Source organism: Gallinula chloropus (assembly GCF_964237585.1).
Source record: "Gallinula chloropus genome assembly, chromosome: 4".
Lineage (NCBI taxonomy): Eukaryota > Metazoa > Chordata > Aves > Gruiformes > Rallidae > Gallinula > Gallinula chloropus.
In genome coordinates, this window is record NC_140088.1 from 46,314,605 (window position 1) to 46,337,411 (window position 22,807).

Genomic DNA, 22,807 nt, shown 5'->3' on the forward strand with positions numbered 1-22,807 from the left:
TGTGAATTAAAAGCCAAGTTAGTAAGTCCACAAGTTAGCAGACATAGATGTCTCCACGTAGCCCTGCTATTTTCGTAGCAGCTACACAGAAATGTCACGATACTGTTGTCACGACAAGAACAGAACAACTTTTTAAAGTAGTGTTTTTCTACCTTACAGAAGAGCTGGAGTATTTAGCAAATGCTGCTGAGCTGTAAAAACAGCACTATTACAGCTTGGGGAAGCTGGGGCTTCTTTTTTGTGATAGGAAGTTGTTTTTTCCCAGACAGCAAGTTTGGGGAAGCTGAACTTCAAGCGGCTTCTTCAGTTTTGTTTTTATTTTGAATTATACTGAGACTATCTTACAATGTCAGCTGTGATAATGGAACTGGATACGTTGTCTTCAGATGAGATTGAGAGAAAAAAGGACTCCAAGTCAGCTTTTAAGGAAGGCAAATTCAGTGAATCATGTGTTGATCATCACGGTTTTCAACTTCACTGCTCACATTCTGCACCAGCTGGTAAGCATGAATTTATACAAACTATTTCCTCAAATAAGTGTCTATTTACTCATGTAAATGTTTCGAGTAAACTGTTAGACCAAATAAGAAAAACACATGATCCTTTGCTGCCACATGCATGCAATGTATGAAAGCATTTTTACTTTAAAGGATAGAACATATGTTTCTTTAAAATTATCTTCTGAGCACACCAGCACATAGAGTATTGCTGGAAGAAGAGCCCAAGAGACTGTTACTTTTGCACTGCCTGGAAGCTGAGCTTTCCAAAAGAGGTGACATCGTTTTTGTGTAAGTTGGAGTAGCTCCAAAGGCTTCTCTGGTATTAGGCTTTGCAAGGTGTGTAAGTAAGGTGTGCTCTCTAGTGTTTAGTACTGTGACTCCTATTCTGCTCTTCTCAAGTATTTTTTATCATATCAGGGCTTGTAAAGAGGGAACTGCATATGGTGTAAGATCTCTTTGTGACTGCTGTGGCTCCTTTGTTGTTTTTGAAGCAGGTGTTATAGCCAGAATAGCTACCCCAAAATCTCAAAAAAAGCATCACTAAACTAATTTATTTGAAAATTCATAGTAATGAAAAATACAGATTGTAGCTGCCTTGGCATCTGCAGTTAATCAATGGAATATCAATTATGTCCTTAAAGCTTTCTGAAGTTACTGGATGGTCATTCATCTAGAAAAATACCATTTAGGAATGACTACTGTGATTTCTTGTGAACTATATATGTTTTAACCTGCAAAGGATAATTTTGCTTTGATCTTCTTGTCACTTGCTTATGATCCCCAAAACAAAGCACAGACAGGAGAAATGGAGACTGTTTGAATGTAAGTGATGCTTTATCCTGGAACAGGACAACTAACCTGCAGTGGGAGACTGTAACTTTCCCTTGGCTAAAGTAGGTAAATATGTAAATATATCTTTTGATATTTTTAATTCTGCACAAATGCCTGGAAGTTTTAAACTTAAAAATTCAGTTCTTACACATGAAAAAGGTCAAGGGGTTGGGATGTCATGCTCTCTGTAATTTTTTAGGAAAAACATGTAACTTGTGCTCTCCCTAATAGAAATTTTCTAATTTTTACATCCTCTAAAGCCTTCACTAAACTTTGTGAAATAGAATTTTCTCAGTAGGTGTACTTTGGAAGTTTATCTTGTATGTTAGCAGGTTTTTGTAAGCTCAGGAAGCAAGTGCTTGTCTGTTCCCCTGGGATCCTATGACATAATTTCAAAATTACCTCTTCTACCTCAAAGAAATGCTACTAAATAATTTACGCCTGTGCTAGCTGATACTTTGCTATGTTCCCTAAACATCATAGTAATCTTTTCTAGCCTACCCTGTCAATCAAGGGTAAAATGAACTTTCAGCATGGACAGCATATTGTTTGTGGAACTATACCATTCAGATTTCTGCAGGAAAGAGGTACAAAAAAAATTATCACATCTCCTTCTTAGGACTCTTTCATTTGGAAAAGTAATTATTTTTGTTTTAAAAGAACTGTCTTGCAAATATTTGTGAACACTGCTTACTATTCCTAAAGCAGGAACAGCTTTAGGAAGTGTCTTTGACAAATGTGTCAGTTTGAAGACTAATTATATGTTGTTACACCATGGAAAGAATTTAAAAGGAGCTGATATATTGTCTTAGTATTTTGGGGGTTTATGAATGATAACATAAAGCAAATACAGTCTCATCTTCCTTCTAAAATTTGCTGTGATTTTGCCAGTGTTTAAAGTAAGCAAGCACTTTGTAGTTTCTAGTGTTGTTTTGGGTTGACTGAAGGCTGAATGGAACAGTGTAAACAAGTCCTATTGGGCTTTCACATGTCATTTCCCAAAAGAAGCTTCCACTTGCTCAATACTGGCTATCAGTAAACAGCTTTTGCTTATACAAAACCAGTGGATGATCAGTAAAGAAAAAAAATTCTTGTAGTACTAGTGTGTTAATTTTAAACATAACACCTAACAGTACAGATATTGAGTATTGAATACTCCGACCAAGTTGTATCCTGAAGTTCAGTATGATGTTCTTGGAATGGGAAATGAAATTCTGATATGTGTGACCAAGCTCATCTGACAAATGTTCTGCATCAGATTAAGACCAGCATTCTCTTCTGCAGCACTTGGGTTACTTGGACTCTGTTTGAAAGTTTGAATGGAGCAGTGATACTGGTAGACATGGTGGATAATGTGGGGTTGGTGAGTTTTGGGATGCCAAGTTATCTCTGAGAAAACAAATCTTTTTTAGATTTATATGCTACTTGTCCTGTAAAGAATTAGAATACAATATGATAACATGAGTGCCAGTATGCTAGCTACAGTGATTTGTCTTCACTAATGGACAAGAGAAGGCTCTCTGTGATATAGAAATTATAGGACCAGGTCTCTGTTGTATTTGGTAGGGTAGAATTTTCTCCAAGACCCAGTGCATTTGCTGTTCAGACTTCTCAGAGGAAGCAAAGCATCTGAATATTCCAGTCATAAATATTTGTGCAGATATAAACCTTATTATCCCTGATAATTGTTGTTCTGCTTCATCCTTTTAGCTAGGAAATTACTGAAAATGTTTGATCTGTAATAATGGCCTTTATATCCCAATGTTTGATTTACAGCTATTAGAAAAATCAAACTTGGAAAAAAAACCTCTACATAAATTTTCTAATATGTTCCTAGAGATGTTTTTGTGCAAATAAATCTTGATCTAGAATAAACCTCTTAAATATGTATTAAAAAAGCCATAAGTAACAGTTAGTGGTATGGTTGGAGGACAGCACTCAAACTCTCCTGAAATCTTCTGATTTTGTGACTTTTGGTAGAAGGCTACAAGGCTTGGAGAAATAATTCTTTTCTCTGCCTTTTTTTTTTTTTTTTTTTTGTTTGTTCCTTTACTGATGAACTTTTTGGGGAACTGATGTGAAAATTGTCTTCCAGAAAATAGTTGCTATGTTTCAGAAGCTTTTACTGCTGGTCTGCTTATGTATTTGAAACCATCTATACACTGTATGAGGCTGTAAAAGGACCAACGTGAATTATTACACTTATCCCAATGAAAGTGTTAAAAAGTTAAGATCATATTTCTGCAAAATATTTTAATCTGTGGGGCACAAACTACAACTAGGCTGACAGTGTTCAGGGAGAGGAAAATGGTGGTTATTATTTTGTGTTGAAGACTATCAATGTAGCAAGTCTGTATCTACAGAGGTGTAACAACTTTAGTTTTTGCTTTTAGCAGAGCTTAAGGGGTAGAAGAGCCTTTGGGAGTTAGAAGAGCAGTGTATGTGGTTTGAGTTTGAGCACCATAAAATTAAATCCCTTTGTAGGCATCAGAACCTGTGGGAATGAAGAAGAAAGGATGAACAAAACTTGATCTCATATACTACCAGAACAAATATGATGAAAAAGACAATAATTTACCAAATTTCCCTACAGGTATCTACTCCTCCTTTTCCTTTCTAAGGTGGTTATAAGAGAGGCAGCAGCAGCCTGAGCTCTAAGTGCTTCTTGGCAACCTGTTTAGACATCTTGCTACATCACCCTCTCTGGAAAAACTTTGCAATGCACATATCACAGCCTTATGGGGGTGTTGCATCACAGAAGAACAAAATCATGTACTTTACGTCAGATGAAACTAGAATGCAAAGTTGTGTAACACAGTCTAAAAAATTCCTTTATTGAAATGCAAATGTTTAACAGGTATTTTACTGGGGGGAAAATCGCAGATCATTAGGAGTTGGAAGGGACCTCAAAAGATCAGAGCAGGATCACCTAGACTAAATCACACAGGAACATGTCCAGGTGGGTTTTGAATATCTCCAGAGAAGGACACTCCACAACCTCTCTGGGCAGTCTGTTCCAGGGCTCTGTCACCTTCACAGTGAAAAGGTTTCTCCTTAGATTCACATGGAATTTTCTATGATCCAGCATGTACCCATTTCCCCATGTCCTATCACTGGCCATCACTGAGAAGAGCCTGGCTCCGTCCTCCTGACTCTCACCCTCTGCATACTTATAAACATTAATAAGGTCACCCCTCAGTCTCCCCCAAGCTAAAGAGGTCCAACTCCCTCAGCCTTTCCTCGTAAGGAAGGTGTTTGACTCCCTCAGTTGTCTTGATGGCCCTGTGCTGGACTCTTTCAGGGAGTTCTATGTCCTTCTTGAACTGAGGGGCCCAGAACTGGACACAATATTCCAGGTGCGGTCTCACCAGGGCAGAGTAGAAGCTAAGAAGGACCTCTCTTGACCTACTAACCACACCCCTTCTAATACACCCCAGGATGCCATGTAGGCATGTTGCTGTCTCATAGTCATCCTGCTGTCCACCAGGACCCTCAGGTCCCTCTCACTTATGCTGGTCTCCAACAGGGCAGTCCCCAACCTATAGTGGTATCTGGGGTTGATCTTCCCTTGATGCCAGACCCTACACTTGCTTTTGTTAAATCTCATTAAACTTCTCCCCAGGTCTCCAGCCTGTCTAATTTTTCTGAATGGCAGCACAGCCTCTGGTGTGTCAGCTACCCCTCTCAGTTTTGTGCTGTCAGGAAAGGAAGAAAAAGTGTCCAAAAATAGCTGGTCCATATTCAAAGACCGCTTTTCCAAGCTCAAGATCAGAGCATCCCAATGGGAAAGAAGTCAGGAAAGGGAGGCAGAAGGCCCATGTGGTTAAACAGGGGACTGCTGGGCAAACCTAAGTGGAAGAAGAGTGCACAGGTCACAGAGGGAGGGGATGGCCATTTGGGAGGAATATAAGACTGTTGTCAGGGCATATAGAGTGGAAACTAGGAAGGCTAAGGCCTCTTTAGAATTAAACCTTGCAAGGCAGGTCAAGGACAACAGAAAGGTAGTCTCCAAATACCTGTTGGAGACAAAACTAAAGCTATATGCAATGTAGGCCCTCTGCTCAATGAAGTGGGTGCCCTGGTGCCTGAGGATAATAAGAAGGTGGAGTTACTGAATGCTTTCTTTGCCTCTGTCTACATTGCTGGAGACTGTTTGCAAGAGCCCCAGATGGCAGAAGCACCGGAGGAAGTCAGGATAAATGATGAGTCTGCTTTGGTTGATGAGGATTGGGTCAGGAATTAAGCTGACTGAACATCCACAAATCTATGGGTCCTGACGGGATGCACCCAAGGTTGCTGAGGGAGCTGGCAGAAGTCATTGCTAGGCCATCATCTTTGCTAAACCCTGGGAAACAGGAGAGGTGCACAAGGACTGGATGAAAGCAAATGTTACTCCAGCCTTCAAAAAGGGCAAGAAGGAGGACATAGGTAACTACACACCAGTCAGCCTTACTTCCATTCCTGGAAAGGTGATGGAAAGGCTTAACCTTGTGCTGTCTTTAGGCAAGGATAAGATATGTCAAGGATAAGAAGGGTTTTGGGAACAGTCAACATGGTTTTACCAAGGGGAAGTCATGTTTAACTGATCTAACAGCCTTTTATAAGTATATAACCAGGTAGATTGATAATAGGGCAGTAGAAGTGGTCTACCTTGATGTCAGTAAAACATTTGGCACTGTCTCACACAGTATCCTCATGGCTAAAGTGAGGAAGTGTGATCTGGAAGTTTGAGTAGTGAGGTGAATTGAGAACTGATTGAAAAGAAGAAGCCAGCAAGTTTTGAACAATGGCACAGAATCTAGCTGGAGGCCTGTGTCTAGTGGAGTCCCTCAGGGGTCAGATTGGTATTGGGGAAAATAAATAATCTACAGGTTTGAGGTTTGTGGGTTTGGGGTTTTTTTTGCGGGGAGAGGGGTGGAATTTGGATTATAAAGCTCTATATAAACATGCCCTAAGTAAAGGTATTCATCATCCCTGAAACATCAAAATACTTCCGTCTTCTGAATATCTGCTAAATCAGTGTTTCTTCCTAATGTCAATAAGCAAGTAGTTTAATTGCTAAACAAAATTTTCTCTGTATATTTTGAGAAGTGTGTCAATTGTAGCTGCATCACAGTGTTCAGGGAACTGAATAAACAGGTTGCAGCATAAATCTGTACCACACCACTGCCTTACCTTAATTACTTGGATTGCATAATAAAAACAAGAAGGGAACAGACACAATACATAGAATTGCTTCGGAGGGTTACAGTCAAACTAAGTGCTGTCTTCACATGAGCTCTGTAGGAAGCTGCAGCCTAATGTGGAATTAGGACTTGAAACACTAATATAATTATTGAAACTGTCTTTACTTGGATTAAACAAATCTGACAAAGTAATTCTTGCACCAAGATTAGATGCTATTTTTCTACTTTTCTCTTCCAGAGAAGAGAAACAGAAGGTCAGGAAATGCATTTTTCTGTCATTTCAAGAAGCACTTGAGAGACTCCTGTCAGGAAGATCAATATTCAGAAATAATCATGCTACTAGTTATGCCTTGTCAAGCCTCCATTTAGTTGAAAGTGACCAAGAAACATAATTCAACAGAAGAACAGAAGCATAAGTTATTAGTGGTCTCCTAACTTCAATGCAGGAGAGCATATTGCATTTTTTCTGATGGATAACACTATTTTTAATTCTAACTTTACCTTGGAGGCAGAATTTACTATGTTCGAAATGCCGTAAGTAAAATGCTGCCGGTTTTGCAGATGTAGTGGACTGCTTGTGTGGTGATTGCAGACGGATAGGAAGTGGGGAGAAAGTGTGTTTGTACATATATGCACTGAGGTTGGGTCACAACGTTACATAGTAGGTCCTCAGTTGAGTTGAGACTTTAATACTACTGAGAGTCCATTTTTTTGGTATTCAACTTAAAATGTTCTACAATCTACACCTGGAAGATCTTTCTCTCTTTGGTGCTATCCTCTGTACCAAGATTTCCTTAATAATACACAAAACCTTGTAGCTAATGAATAATTCAGAGATGCAGAGAGGCCTAATGTACTGAGGCATTCACCTCTGCCCCCGGGGTCATGACTTCTATACTCATATCGCTCCAATAAGTGGAAACTAGGGTTACATTTTCATATAGAAATGTAATTTTTCCCAGAGGCATCGCTTCTCTTCTGTGCTCTTCCTTCCTCTAGTGAGCTATTTACTTTCAATTCAAGAGTGGGGTAGGTGAACCAACTCTAAGTAAAGACAGTCTAATGATTCATAATCATGGATTTTATTTCCCAAATTATCTCAGTAGCAATAGATGGAAGTATGTCTACATAAAGAATATGCTACCCTTGTAGATATTACTAAAACTCTCCTGATCTGGAAGGTGAAGTCAATACTTACACAACAGTTCAATGCAGGTTTGGTAACAAAGATCAAAAAATCTGAACAAGAGTTGAATCTGTACAGTTTCCTTTTAGCACAGTGTATCTTACACACGCAAAGCTTGAATGCAGCAATGAAACACTTGTAGTTTAGCTGTTAGAAGTGGGTCTGTATGCTTGAATAACGGGCATAAACTTACAGACAGGTCTCCACCTACAATATAGGATGCAAGGCGACTCAGTGTGGATGGGATGTCACTGAGGTATTTCAGTTCTCTTAAATTTTTAAGTCTGGGGATATGTTTCTGTGTGCTATAATAACAGCATGTATTGAAAGAACAAGCATGAAAGTTGAGTGTTACAACTGGAGTGGGCTAATGGCTGCTTTTCAATAACGTTGATAAGTGAAGGATGCTCCACTGGTGGTGCAGAATACAGCTGTGCTCTGAACAGAGAATTTGCTGTAAGGTCTGGTGTCTGTGTCTAGACAGTATTCAATGAGAAAACAAATTATGTCACTTAGTACATGGTCTATAAGATATTGTTTACAATCAGTTTCTTTTTTTGCACAAATAAAACAATTCATGTTTGGGCATCTGTTACACAATCATAAACATATAGAAGCTCAAGCAGATATTTCAGATGTGTATGGTATTTGTATCAGTATTATAATATGACCTAAGTCAGTCCTATTAAAAAAAAAAAAACACAATCCAAAACTTCTTGAAAACGCAAGTTTAGTAATATTTAGAAGGGACATCATGGGAGAGAGAGAGAATTATACACAGAATTATCTGCGTAGGCAGCTAAACGTTATAAATAGAAGGAGTTCTGAGTGCTGCTGGAAGAGACAAGTATGTTTTTCCAAAAGCACAGAGAGAATTTGGCTGGACATTAGTGTCATGTGCAGGCTTTGTGGTAAAATAATAAATTGACATGGTATCTTTAGGAGATTTGTATATATGAAAAAGTATAAATAACTATTTAGGTCTTTATTTTATTTGTTGCTCTGCCTTTGGAGGGGTATGGTGAAGTCACTTAGATCCAAATATATCAAGATCTTGAGCCAGTACAATTATGCTAAAGCATCTTTTAAATCTTTTAAATAAGAAATACTTTTTCTTATTTTGCTGTTATATTTCTCTTTTGCTTTGTAATGCAAATGCATATGGTAGTCAGCTACTAATACTAATTATTTCCATCTGTTGCTAACAGGAACAGTAGTCAAATATTAAGTGAATTTGGTTTGAAAGAACAGAATGCTGTTTGTTAAACTGAGTTCCAAAGTGCAAGTTGATTCCACCCTGTCTTTTTATTGGATATTTTGAACCAATTTTTTCTATTTCCTATTAAGAAGGAAGTTATTTTTGTTTATCTGCATGTTTTTTTCCTGGTGGTTGTATTAAATACTCTTTCATTTCTGTGTTTGTTCCTATTCTATCCTTTCTGTGATAAGGAATAGCAGGTCAATCATACTGAGTGCAGCACTAGGAACGTGAATAAGAGCTTAAAACTGATTTCTGCTTTTCCTACTTAAAGTGCTGAGAGGACTAAATACCAGAACTCCAAAAAGTTACTAAAATAACTTAAGTCAGTCCACACTGCAAGCTGTTTCTTCATCATAACATATTTTTGCCTTTTCTATTCCAAAATTTCAATATTGACACTCCAAAGCTGGTCCCACATCTCTTTCTGTTCAAGAGTTTTCAGTTCTACAAGAAAATATTATAAAATATTCAAGGAAAACACCCTTGTAGGGGTATTAATTTATTCAGTCTTCACCTCAACAAATTTCTGCTGAGCTGAAGCAAGGGAACTAATGAAGTATTTTAGTGAATCGTCATCAAAATCTCATGCTGCTGTGTCACAGATTTACACTTCAGATCCTGCTGACTGATTCTATTTTGCTAAAGGATGAGACGTACGTGGTCTGCCTTTTTTTCTCTTCCAGGAGCCTCACAAAGGCAAGCTCTGTTAGTGCAGCTTTAGAGAGACAAAAATTAATGAGTAGATGTTCTTGCCCTGTTGGCCTTGCCAAGACAAAATGGCTTTTTTTACTCAATAGCACTTTGGCAGCCTAAAGATTGGATTATGATTAGTCTTTTGAAAAAAAAACAGTTTCTGATGTGCATCAATCAAGAGTATAATTATATTAGTTTGTGGGTTTCTTAAAGTGACTGTCTCAAAAAATGCAGGGACCATGGAAGTTGTTTCTGTGTAAACAAAGGCTTGATGGTGCTTGAGTTGGCTCCTCATTGTGTCTCTGTGGAATGCCTGGTATGAGGCGCCAATTGTTGCTCACTTATATTGACTAAATTTAATGCTATTTTAGAAATAAAAGGTAGTAAAAATAGCATGTGTATTCTGGGATAACACTGTTGTGGGTTTTTTTGTTCTGTCAGAAGAAGACAAAAGGTTGAATCATTCAGGATTAAGGAGCTGTGAGTCTCTATATTTATGTGACCTTTATATTTTTTGTTTATAAGAACCCAAGATGAACATAAATCTTCAGAATTCAAAGAGGATCAAAACTAAGTTTAACGAAGTTTATTCCAAATGTTGATATCTTATTCTTCTTGAGTGACTTGGCCTTGTTCTCTGACTAACTTAACTGAATGATGTAACAAATGCAGTTTTTTTATATCTTTTCCCTTCACATCTGGAAAAATGTAGTTTTGAACACACTATTCATGCAGGCTGTATTACTGGCTTGTTTCCTTATCTCAGGAATGAAATAGCAAGGGTCATTCAAAGTAGTATATTTATGTTACATTTAGACGTTGTCATCCTCAAAATTCACAAAACTTACTACAATGTATTTTTGGCATGTTCTATTTCTCCTAATAGTATCTGTAGCAGAAGAATTAAATGTGATAACTATTACTTTCAGAAAAGTTTGTTACCTACAGTTATAATTTTGAACTCTATATGCTTTCCTTCTGATCTTTGCTTTGCTGGGAAAAGCAAAGCACAGAAGATTTAGGAAGTCTGGGAGGGAACTGTTAGGCTTTTCTGTCCTTTGTAGGACTTATAGGAACTCCTGTACTGGCTCAGGTCAGAAACTACCTTGTTTGGTATCCTGTTTCTGGCAGCGATCAGTATCTGCTCTTTCAGAGGAAAGGAAAGAACAGGAAAGCAACTTGACCATGTTTCCAGTACCTCTTCAAGGATATCCTACCCGTTCATCAAACTAAACAGTACGGAAGTCCTGCAGGAAGTATAGCACTTAGCTCAAGAAAAGTAAACCATCAGTTTCACAATTGCAAAGTTCAGTCATTTGAGACAGAAGTCCTCAAACTGCTGCTTTTAGCAAACTGGGGTAATGTGTGCCAAAATGAGTGTGAAAACGTCCAAACCACCCTCTAGAACTGATCATTTTAGGATTATCACTGAAAGCCCTCATAACTAACACTATAAATTTGACTTGTAATCTTGTATTTATATTTTGGCACCGATGTTGATTCCTTTCTCTGTAGCTCATATTTTTTGAGTTTCCTTAGCAATGTTACTCTCATTCTTCTTCACAACCAGAAGACATGCTGCTCTATTGATTTACCCCATATAGAGCATTTGAAAAAGACTTCCCCTCTGCTCAAATTCCTAACTTTTTTCCTGACTTTTGCACAAAGTAACTTTTCACATCTGTGCATCAATACCTTTTGATTCAGTTTCCTCTCATGACTTTTCACTTCACATTGCATGTCTAATATTTTTAGCATCTGTTTTCTCACTCAATCCTTTACACCTCTCACTTTAGGAGTGATATTCATTTCTAAGCATAACACACTTCAAACATCCAACTTCAGTTTCTTTCTTAAAACCAATTGTTTAAATTTCAGGTACTTTCAATGCCTTAACTTTCCTTACCCCTCTCTCTTAGTATTCTGGCTTGTCTTTAGTAAGTTGATTTGTGACTTTCTCAGCTGGTGCCAATGGTATCATACTGATGCTAATCATTTCCATTTCTTTCATGTTTTCCTTCTCTATCTTAATCTTCTTTCAAAAAAAAAAAAAAAAAGGGAACTGTTATTCTCTCCTATTTTTAAATCTGCAAAATTTTGCTTAATACATGTTTTCTGTGAAGAAGAGAACTAAAATAAGGAAGGGAGTTTGAAGATGATATTCCTAGTTATTTTTTTGTGAGTATAGTTGACAAAACTACGCAAGATTTGATATCATGTGTGCCATCTACGTACATTAAAATGTCTCCAGAAATGAGTAATCTTCTCTGTTGTTATTCAGGCAATTTTTTTGAAAAAGGAGGTGTGAAGACATTGAGGAGCCTTAATTAAAAAGAATCAAACGCTAAAACTCCTTATTTTTCACAGCAACAGGTGCACTTAGCATCTCTGGAAAAATAGGTACTGACTGATGTGTCCAAGACTATGAAAGAGCTGGTGAGCCATAAACTCTATAAAGCACCGTGTGAGTTTAAAAAGAAAGTTAATGTATTTTCAGTTTTTCTAAATTACATTATTGATTTGACATGTCTTACAAATGTTACTGGATTTAATTCATCAAGAATAAAATATAACACTTTATACTTCTAGATAGGAAAGTTGTTTTCAAGGAATCATAAAATAGTAAAAATATACATAGAATCAGGATATGATCTGTTGAGTTCAAAGAGAAGGCCAGTGCATGAGCTTGAATGCCATTTTGATTTCCAAGTAGTAAGTGTGTTATCCCTTACCTTCCCAATTTTAAAAGAAAAGCCGTAAATTGGCGAGCAGCAGTTCCTTCACAGAATTACACCCATTTGCTTCAGCTGGGGGATTTACGTCAAATTTGTAATGCAGGCACACATCATTTTTAATCCTGTAAAATATTGCCACAGGGATGTTCAACTATGAACATAATATTGTCTTTTCTGAATGATGTAGTGAAGCTCTTGTGAGAAGTTATTTAGAGGAAATGAGGAGATATACAAAGACAGTTCCACTGTTTCTCCTTCACCAAGAGAAAGCTTCAGATGCAAGAAAGTGTTAATTTACTCATATGGTTATGCTTTAATTATTAATCTTTCTGTTTAAAAAAAACCCATAAAGCAACTTGAGCTACTGTGAAGGAACAGTTGAACTGAAAGGTTTTCATTTAATGGGGTTTTTATAGAAATGCAGATTGATTTTTATGGAGTACTCCTTGCAGATAACTCTGCAGAAATGAATTTGCAACTAACTCTTAGAGTGAAAAACTGGTTTAGCTGTTTCTCCTGAAGAGATAAGGGAGAGAAACAAGGAATCTCTTGGATATGCCAAGCTTGTGGCAATGTGCTTTTCGAGGTGTTTTATGTGGTGATTTGAAATCTTGTTAAAACTTGGAACAGCTCACAGTGCATGCATACATATGTCGACTTCTTCGAGAACAGATTGGGAAGGTGACCACTTAGCACTGTCAGAACTCCTTTGTTCACTGCCACACGTACCATGTGTGAGTGGAACAAAGGTGTCAGTGTGATTCAGGCTTTTGGATTTGCAAGTGGGATGTAATCATACACCCAAATGGTCCCTGTTGACTTTGGAGAAGTTATTTAAAAATAAGGGGTATAAAAACCGGATTAATGTAACAATATGAAGTTACCACATGTTCCAAGTTGGCCTGTTGCTTTGTTCAAACTGTCCTCCAAAAATAGCTCTGATGATAATGCCATGAGTTAATTAAGCCATGGGACTATTTCTTTCTGCTGCTGCTGCATAGGGCAGCAGAGCAAAGATTTTCTTATTCATCTTTTTTCTTAAATTGGAGAAAAACCTTAAATATGCTCTTTGAAGACCTGAAAGAACACATCATCTTGTTAGCTAATTAACAAAAGTTCTGTAGGCTTGTTCTGCAACACCAGCTTTTATTAGTAAAGCATTGGAAGTTTTTGTAGCAAGCTAGAGCAGCTACTTGTCAGACTACCCATGTCCTGACCAGAAGTTTCCTCTCATTTACAAGTATAATCAATAGTAGAAATGTGATTCAAATAATGTCTATATACTTGATATAACTGTCATGAACCTGATACAAGACTGTAAGACTTTTAAGGACTTTCCATGCAAAAGTATCTTTTCCATAGAACACAACTACCAACAAACAAGCCATTTCCTTTCCTCTATTCCCTAACAAAGCTCCCAGAGTTCAAATCCACTCCAAATGTGCTTTTGTTCCTCAAGCTGTAGATGACTAGATATGAACAAAAGCTACTGCACAGACCTCTCAAGAAATCCAAACAGGTTTTGGAAGAATTGTTTATAACAAATCAAAGGTTTGAGGGTTTGGACTCAAGCTGATAATTTTGTTCCTAAAAGTGGAATCTTATTGTTATCTCATTTTCCTCTTGCCATTCCAGTATGAATTACATTTTAACACATTTTATAACTTTAAACAAATTCCCACTACTGACACCGTAGCATAGCATAGCACCCAGTTCTGTCTAAAGCTCTTGCACTTCTCTCTGTTGTGTATCTAAATGTTTCTATGAAAGGGTTACTGAGCGGCCTGAGTACGCAGAGTTCTTTGTTTTCCTCCTCCGCACTGGCGGACTGCCTCTGAGGCCGCTCGTTTAAGAAACCCAGGGCCTCGCTCTGCATTCCTCGGTGTCAGCCTTGGGTAGCTGCAGCACAACACAGGTGTTATAAGGCAAATTGAAACCGTGGTCCTGTTGACTTCGGTGTCAGTTAATGATTAAACCATTCTCCAGTAGATAGTTGCACAGCATCAGTATACAATGTGCCTTGAATTTAAAGCTCCTCTATTGATTTAATTCCAACCAAATTACAGTGGTCAAGTTTTATTCAGTCAGACAATAACTAATTATCAGAGTTTAGTCATTAAATATGGGTAGTTGCGCAAGGTGTCAAAAATTAAATTATCAAGACATTCTGAAGATTTTTAACTTGGCCACATTCTCGCAGCACGTGCTTAGGCTAAAATCCAATATCCGTGTTTCAGTGTGTGCAGCTACAATTAAACATCACAAGGTGTAGCGAAATGAATTGCAAGCTTAGTGATCTCAAGAAGTTTGACCACTTCTTTTGTGAATGCTTTGTTGTGTGGAAACAAATAGTAAAAAATTACATTTTTTTTAATGATAGAACAGGGATGTTTCCTGATGAAAGTGTTTCTCTTTTGTTGTTATTTTTTTAAACTAAATTATAACCCACCCCACCTCCACTAGAAGTTAATGGTTTTTCAGGGGAGAGAACTGTTTAACAACCAGCATTAACAAGGACTTTCATTGGCAATATGTTAATTGAATTTTTATGGTCCTTGGTACTTGTTTCATTCTAAATTCCTTTGCTATTTTAGCCTAGAAAAAGGATGAGGATTTGCAAGCTACCTTACTTAAATATGAAACCTTGATAGAAATCCCTTCTGTGATATGTGTTGTATTTTAGAACTTACCTTAAATTTTATCAGATCCAATGACACTTTCAAAATGAGTAATGTGGGCTTTGGATTTTTTGTTTTTATTTGTGTTAGTGAGGAGTGTTTCCTGGCATTGCAGTATCAGGATCCTGAATACACAGGAATTATGTGGCTAGCAAATCTTTTGAAGGGGGGAGTGGGAGGGGGTGGAGCGAATCACCCTGGAAATTCAATAGTACAGCAAAAAAAACCCTTTTTGCTCCACAAAATTAATTCAGATGGCATTTACTGCAGAAGCTGGACATTGCATATGAAGAGCAAAATTAGTGTCTAGAATGTGAAACAATATTTCTTGATCTTTGCTGCTTCTGGACTGTTTAATGCATTTATTAATCTTGGGCCCAATTTAGTACTTACAAGGAAAAACATCAGACTGGTTGTTGATGTACGACTGCCAACGAATTAAACATAAAAGGTAGTTTCAAATCCTCGTTCTTTTGTGAAAGCTATTTTTCATACTATCTGCTTTGAGCTGTAATATACTTATTTATATGCTAAAAAATACTACACTAGAAGGTTATGACCTTCGATAAGTAACTCTTCTTTTGAAGATGCTGGAGAACCAGGCGTAATATGTAAAAGTTAACATTGTGGTCTGGAGTTGACTTAGCTAAAAAGTAGGTGAAAGTTGGAGGTTTTATTACTTCTGCAACCATACTCTGAAATGACTAGGGCTCTGTGTGAGCACAGCTTTATTTTTACACAGTGCTCTGAATCCTTAATCAAGCCTGCTGCTGTAGTACTGTTGTTGCGATATTCTCATGTTACTTAGAAACCACTGGGAGATGTGACTGCATCTGCTTTCAGGATGATTTAATTTGACACAGCTTTCAAATAGGAGAACTTCCACAGGAACTAGGAGGCTTTGTGGCGGAAGGCTAGGAAACAACTGGACTTAAAGCTTTGACTTTCTTGTTTACTCTTCAACCTTTGCCCCTTGGCCTCTTCCATACTGTTTCTGGGATACGGATAAGCTCTATGTTTCTTAATATTTACACATATATAACAGGAGTCGCATGATTGTGGAGGCATTGCATTCATTTTGCAGTCATCTGTCAACATTGGGAAGGCTGAAATTCCTTTTATTTTACATTGATGTCTTCAAAGCTTGCTTCTTGTACCTGTATGCAGTGATCTTGGAGAAAGAGATCTTGAAACTTTACTTTTCATGCCAGATCTGTTCTAGAAATTGCCAGATGGGATTTCTTTCTGCAGACTTAACTGCTTCTTTCTCTTTCCCATCTTCTTGTATCTTGGCTACTCATGTGCACTTCTTACTGAGTAATGGTATGTTTTATGCTCATGTCTTGTTTAGGGATGATTCCATAGTATCTGGGTAAGGTTAGCCTTTTCATTTCCAGAATTTTGAATCTAATATTTGTGTTAATGCATTCCTACTTCACAACGGGTAAGATACCAGAGTGATGGAGTCAGAACTCTTGTTCAAATCATTTTTTCAGTTGAAAATGGATTTGCTTTGTTTTCTCACTGCCATCATGGTTTTTGTTTAAAGTGATGTGACAGTTCCCACTCCATAAACTGGAGGGCTTGTTTGTTTAACCTGAAGGTAGAATCTGTTGAAGTGTAAAAATGTAAACGCACTAGTTCAGTGGGAATTAAATATTTAGATGTTTTGATTATTCCATTTGCACTTATTTTTATGGACACAAATAACATGAGTTAATCTCACATTTGTGATTAAAAATGTAGCTGTGCTATTAAGTGCTTTGGGGAAAAGCACATGGCAAGTATACACTGTATTACCTGCTCTGGGAGCTGCTTATCTATATGGTCTTCCTCTGCACTATAGTTGAAAATTAATTACCTTCTCTGAATGTGAGCAGGAGCAGTTACCACTACTCTGCACTAGACTCTTTTCTCAGTGTTTCTCATATTAGTTTTTTTTCTTAACAGCAGAAAGTTTCAAAAAAACCCCACTCTTGCTTTCTGTCTCTCTTGATGTGAACAGTAAACTGGAATAACTTCTCTTTTAAAACTTGGTGATTAATGCTTTGGAGAGAGACATATGTTTATCATGTAAATTTTCTGCAGAAGGTGGCTTCTTGCTTCTTTGTTTGATTTTGAATCTATGTAATTATTTGATAATAGAAATATTTGCCTAAGTATGGAAATTATTTGCTTTTACAGTCTTAATCTTGACCTAGGTCCTTTAAAACCTAATTTCTGCCTTACAGTGATCACACTGCTTTCGTTCAAGTCTTCTGGCAGAATTGCTTATAAAGATAGAAGTGCAAAAATCTAGTTTCCTACATCTACTTGAAGTGGGTCCCCAGTTGGTAAATCCCCAGATCCCTCTTCTTCCAAAAAAAAAAAAAAAAGTAAAAAAGGTCTGAATAGTTTTCATAACCCTTAACCTTTTTTGAATCACTACTTGTTAAAGATTCAAATGTTTGTTATAGGTAGATATGTTCATTATTCCAGGGTATCATTTCCATTAGTTCTACCCATTTTCACTCATTTTTGGTATTGGTATATTTTGATTACACACCACAAGGAAGTTTGGACAATATTTATGCACTTTTTGAACAGACAAGATATATAAACTCATAACTTTTCATAGCTTCATAACAGTATTCAATATATTTAGTGTGATTTAATTGATATTGATCCTGACAAAACAACAAAGTGTAGTTTACTCTGGTCTTTCAAAGAAAATCAGACAAGTAAATCCTATTAAAAAACTTTTTTAGCATTTGGATATAGGAAGAAACATCTGAAATTGTGTTAAAGAGCTCAGTGCAGAGGGGAACATTTAATATGGAAATTTTAACTACTTGGGTATAGAATAAGGAATAAACACTGTTAATTATGCCTGGATTGGTTGATTGTAAACATAGCAAATAGATTCCACTTCTGACTGACACAACAAAACAAGTACTAAAGTAAAAAAAGAGCATGATCTAGAAGAATAGGCATTAAAATGTAACCTGTGGAGTAAGCACATTGTTTCTATCACATAATATGAAACACATATGACATAAAGGTGTAGCAACAAGATTGTTTTGATTCCTCACTTTGAGAATAAGTATCAAAATGTGTACATAATTAAGGAAGACTGCTTAATAGAATCTAATTCCAAATACTGCAAAATGCCAATAAATTGTCTTTTAGAAATATTATTCAAAATTTTTGAATATTAAGAAAAACTGAGGGCAAAGAATTAAATGCAAAGTATGATTTCTGGAGGTGGACAGGATCAGGCAGAACTCTTAACTTTTACTGTTTAAAACAAATTTCTTTAAGTAAAACACAAAGTGAACTGACCTGGGAAATTAGTATTTAAATGAGATGGTCATTCCCACTTAGTTGAGGAACTGTAAATGCTGAGGTACATTTAGAATGAACAAATGTTGCCAAAATAGTACGTACTGCTAAACATTATGGGATATTTCCCGTTGATCTTATGCAATGTGCAGGAAAGTAATGGAGAAGTTTAGGATTGCCAATGCTTGGAACATAAGAAAAAAGAATCTGTTTAAAATATTCTTTATTTTTTTAATGCTTAAAAAACCCCACACCTACAGTACTTCTGCATATGAAAAGTTTTAAATTAGTTTTTTGTCTAGTAAGAAAAATTACAGATTTTTCTAGACATTTCTAAATAGGGATTTATAGAGAGATGGGATGCTGGTCAGCAAGTGGAAAGGCTTTTATTGTATCTATGTAGCACAGCTACTTCAGAGTAAAACCCCTCAGTTCTGTTACATACTTGTATTCCCTGATGAAATTAATAAGTCTGAACAAATACAACCAGTATGACAGCACTTTTTTAATATCTTTATCACACATTAGTCCAGTTCCCAGGCTAACGTGTTTATATGAGGCATGTACGTTTGTTCTTGACTGAGTATTGCCTCCAGATATATATGACTATAGGCTGTGAGTGGCTAGTGACAGTCCCTGAATTAAGGAAAATACGTTTTATAAAGTGTTTTGTCTAGCTCACTATCAGTGGATCTCGATCATTGGTCTCTGGAGGCCCTTATGGTCGACAAACAAAGTGGTGCCAAGAATTAAGATGCTGGAGGGGCACTGGTCCAAGAAATGCAGGTTCAAATTTGAATATATTTAAGCATATTGGTAAAGTACAATTGTCATTGACTTTGACTTGGACTGCAGTTCTTTAAGTCACAGATGTCAGTGTTACAGAGAATTTTTCTGGCTCCTTCTTGACACGAGAGAAATAGTTTGCACTGCAGGATTTCCATCAGCCTTGACTGTGTTGCATTAATTTAATTTCTAGTATGAGATAATAAGTGGGAACTAAAACTTGAGTTTAGTCAAGTTTTAACAGTACACATACAGAATTTTGATATGTGCAAATGAGAACTGAAGAGTGGAACAGCTTTTAATTCTGTGGTGATAAACCCATACTAGTTCTGAAAGCTTGTATGTTTTTATTATGGCAACTAGGAATACAATGTGCAAGCTGCTCATCTGCAGGGAAGAATAAACAACCCCAAAGCTAACATAAAAAGCTCTTTTTCAGCTGAGATATTTATTTTTTATCTTTTCTTTTTAAGGTGGAATGGATCAAAACAAGGAGAAAGATAATTTTGGGCAGAGAAGGATGCTCTGTTTATTAACAGGTTCCATGTCTTTGTTTCCCAATAAGACTTATTGAAAAAAAAAGTCATATTTAAGTCATTAATCTGAATGGACCTTTTTTCATATTGCAATAGGGTTGTTTGTTTTTTAATTTCTTCTAGCTCTAGACTTAACAGTTGTGATGGGTTTTGTAAAAGACTGGCTTTTTTCTGTACATCCTACCTTTTGTGCTACAGTTCTGGTATTCCAGAATAAAACAGCAATTTAAGGCAGTGTTAAGTTCATCTGTGGTTGCTTAGTAGAAGGGACTTTTGCAGAAGATGGGTTCTCGTTTGTAGCGTTCTGCTTGGCTCAAATTTGGGTTTGAGAAGTTAGATTTCTAAAAAGGACAAAGGATTGCTTTATCAGGTCATTCTTGCATTGTAGTAATTGGTTTCCTGTTTCATGTAACTGGGTTTTAAAATACTATCTTTTACCTTTCATGTTATCTTTGGTTTTTTGAATGCTTTCTTAGTGACAAGTTGGGTATTTTAGGGGACCTGGGAATCAAGACGACAGGGTTCTGTTGTTTAGAACAAGTTTCTAATTTTAAAACCTGTCCTTTGTTAAGATTTTTTTTTAAAAGGGTTTTTTTCTGCAGGGTACAGTTCTGTAACTTTTAATATTCTATTTGTAATATGGAAGTAAATTTCATTTATTGTTTCTGTGCAGCAACCTTTCTTGATAAAAGGGATTTCAAATATACCATTCTACAACTAACTTTGCAACTAAATTGTACTTTACACAAATAGATGTCATGAACTAGTACAAACAATAACATCAAAATTTTAAGAGGTATTTGATAAATTTTTGTGGTGCTAAAATTTTCTTTAGCTAAATTTTCTTTAGAAAAATGTTGGGTGTCAGAAAAGTATTTTTTCACTATTTTTATTAGTAATTTAAGTTTGGTTTTATTCAAGAGAGGCTCGAGACTGTTAATGAGTAGTTTCAAACCTATGCCTTCAAATGCTGTGTTTCTTGCATATAATATGAATTATTTCTTTTGCACTTTTTTGTTTGTTTGTGGGGTTTTTATAATAGTATTCTCTTTCTGAAGGAGGTATTTGTGACTAAGTTACTTAAGGTTGAATACTGTTACTTTGACTACCTTGAGACAGCTGTTTGTGGATTTTTCTCTTCTTTGGCAACATTAAAGTGCCCTAGGAGAGGATGGGAAGAGTCCACAAGGCTAGCTGGATGTCACCTCAGCTACTCCAGGGCTGATGGGAGGTTTCTCTACTGCACCTATTCTTAGTCCTTACCCCTGGAGACGCCTTGACCAGGCATCATCAGCCTTTGGCTATTTTCAGTTCCCTGGAATTGACGTGACAGTAGCCTGAAGGCACAAATGATGAAACTGGTTAAAAAAGCATCATTCTCAAGTTCTTCCTGAGCTAGGTGGCAGAAAGAAGTAATTAAGAATTTCTTCCTGGGGTGTAACTGAACTTGGCTTGATAGAAGTCATGTTTCAAAAGCCCAGGCCTGTCAACAGTTGATAAAATGGTGTCTCTGTCTTTAGAATATACAGGAAATTTTTCTGTGTTTAGTTCTTGAAGGGAAGAATTGAATACAATTAACAGTTTATGCATTATGTAAACCACACTTTAACCTTTTAAACCTAAGCTTTGCAGCCTTTAAACAGTTTAGAAAGTTTCTCAGTAAAATTCTCTGCTTTCCTTCACAGTACATAGAATGCAGAGAGATAATCTTCCAAATGGCACTGCTCTTCTTCTCTTGCATGCCTGAAGCCTGAGCTCTTCTGCAGCTGCAAGTTCACAAGACCTCTGTCTGCTCATTGAAGCCGCTATCCCGGCACTGCTCAGTGTCCCAGGGACAGAGTCCTCCCTGGGGCTGGAGCTTCCTTTTTGGCATTCTTGGTAGCATTAGAAGGCTTTGAGTAGAAGTGTGGTCTGCTACAAATAGTGCTCAAGTGAATTTAAACCCTTCAATGGATTTTGGATGAGACTCAATGTACATATATAATACAGACAGAATGACTGACGATGGGATGAAAAACCTTAAAGAAATTCCCTGACATCTGGTATCGTTGATAGTTTGCTGGCATAGTGTCTTGCAGATTCCTGTACATGCTGCCTTTGGGAACTGGTGTCAATATTGGTCTCTGCCACTGTCGTTAAAAGATGTAAATACGTTTGGGAGTAAGGGTGTAACATTCCGACCAAGATAGGTTATTTGCAGAAAAAAAGAAAACAAGCTCATCTTGAGTAATCTGAAGCTATTATCTATTAACAATTACAGCTTTCATAGTTAACTGTTGACAATACTTGGTATGTAGAACTGGTTACTGGTATTTTCCAAACACAATTACAGTTTATATTACTACACTCTCAGCAAACACCATTTTGAGATAACAAAAAAAATCAGTAATCTCTCTGGCTAATCCACTTTGTAGCATGGAGCAACCAAAGACTGAATTTTATAGGCCAGGGTTGTGGGTCTTTTGGTTTTGGTTGTGTGAGCCATTATTTGGATTTTATTAATTAATCATCAAGTAAAAAAAATAGATCTCTGAGATGTAAAACATGTTTCCAGACTCTGATTTTATTAAGATAGATTGCTGCTTCATGCCTAGCCTTTTGTCTCAGCATTTATAGCAAAAGACCTGTGTGCAGAAGAATTTCAAATTCAGAATAACATGACAGTTTCTAAAGTCAGAATTAGTTCATAGAGTTGTTTCCTTATTACTGACAGCAGGCTTAAAATGTTCTTTATTGTAGTACAGATGTATGGTGTGTAACAGTTAATGTGACTAGTACAATTTGTACCAAAACTACCTGACAAATACCAAGTGCCAAGTTCAGCAGCAAACAATTTTTAATCATTTCACCACGTTATGAAAGTATGTATAATTTATACTGCGCATGCTTTTTCCTCAGTGGACTGCTTTTGATAAGAGGTAAAATGTATGTTACAAAGGTTTAAATTATACCTTTACCAAAACCACCTGATCAGTTATATACCTCTGCTATGATGAATGGTAGATGTTGAGTTCAGACTACTCTGCCTGTGTAGATGGCAGTGAAATAGTTTCAAGGACACTGGATTTTGTGAAAACAGAGGTATCCAGTGTAC

The 22,807-nt window shown here is 36.8% G+C and overlaps 1 protein-coding gene across 1 annotated transcript in view; it reads left to right on the forward strand.

Moving 5' to 3' along the window:
* Positions 1-346: 346 nt before the first annotated feature.
* ANO3 (anoctamin 3) overlaps positions 347-22,807 on the forward strand; it is a gene marked incomplete at both ends in the record, with an annotated part of 221,817 nt that continues 199,356 nt past the window's right edge. Inside the window, one exon of the mRNA XM_084263699.1 lies at positions 347-500. Within this exon, the coding sequence (XP_084119825.1) occupies positions 347-500 (154 nt within the window). The remainder of the gene's footprint in view (positions 501-22,807) is intronic.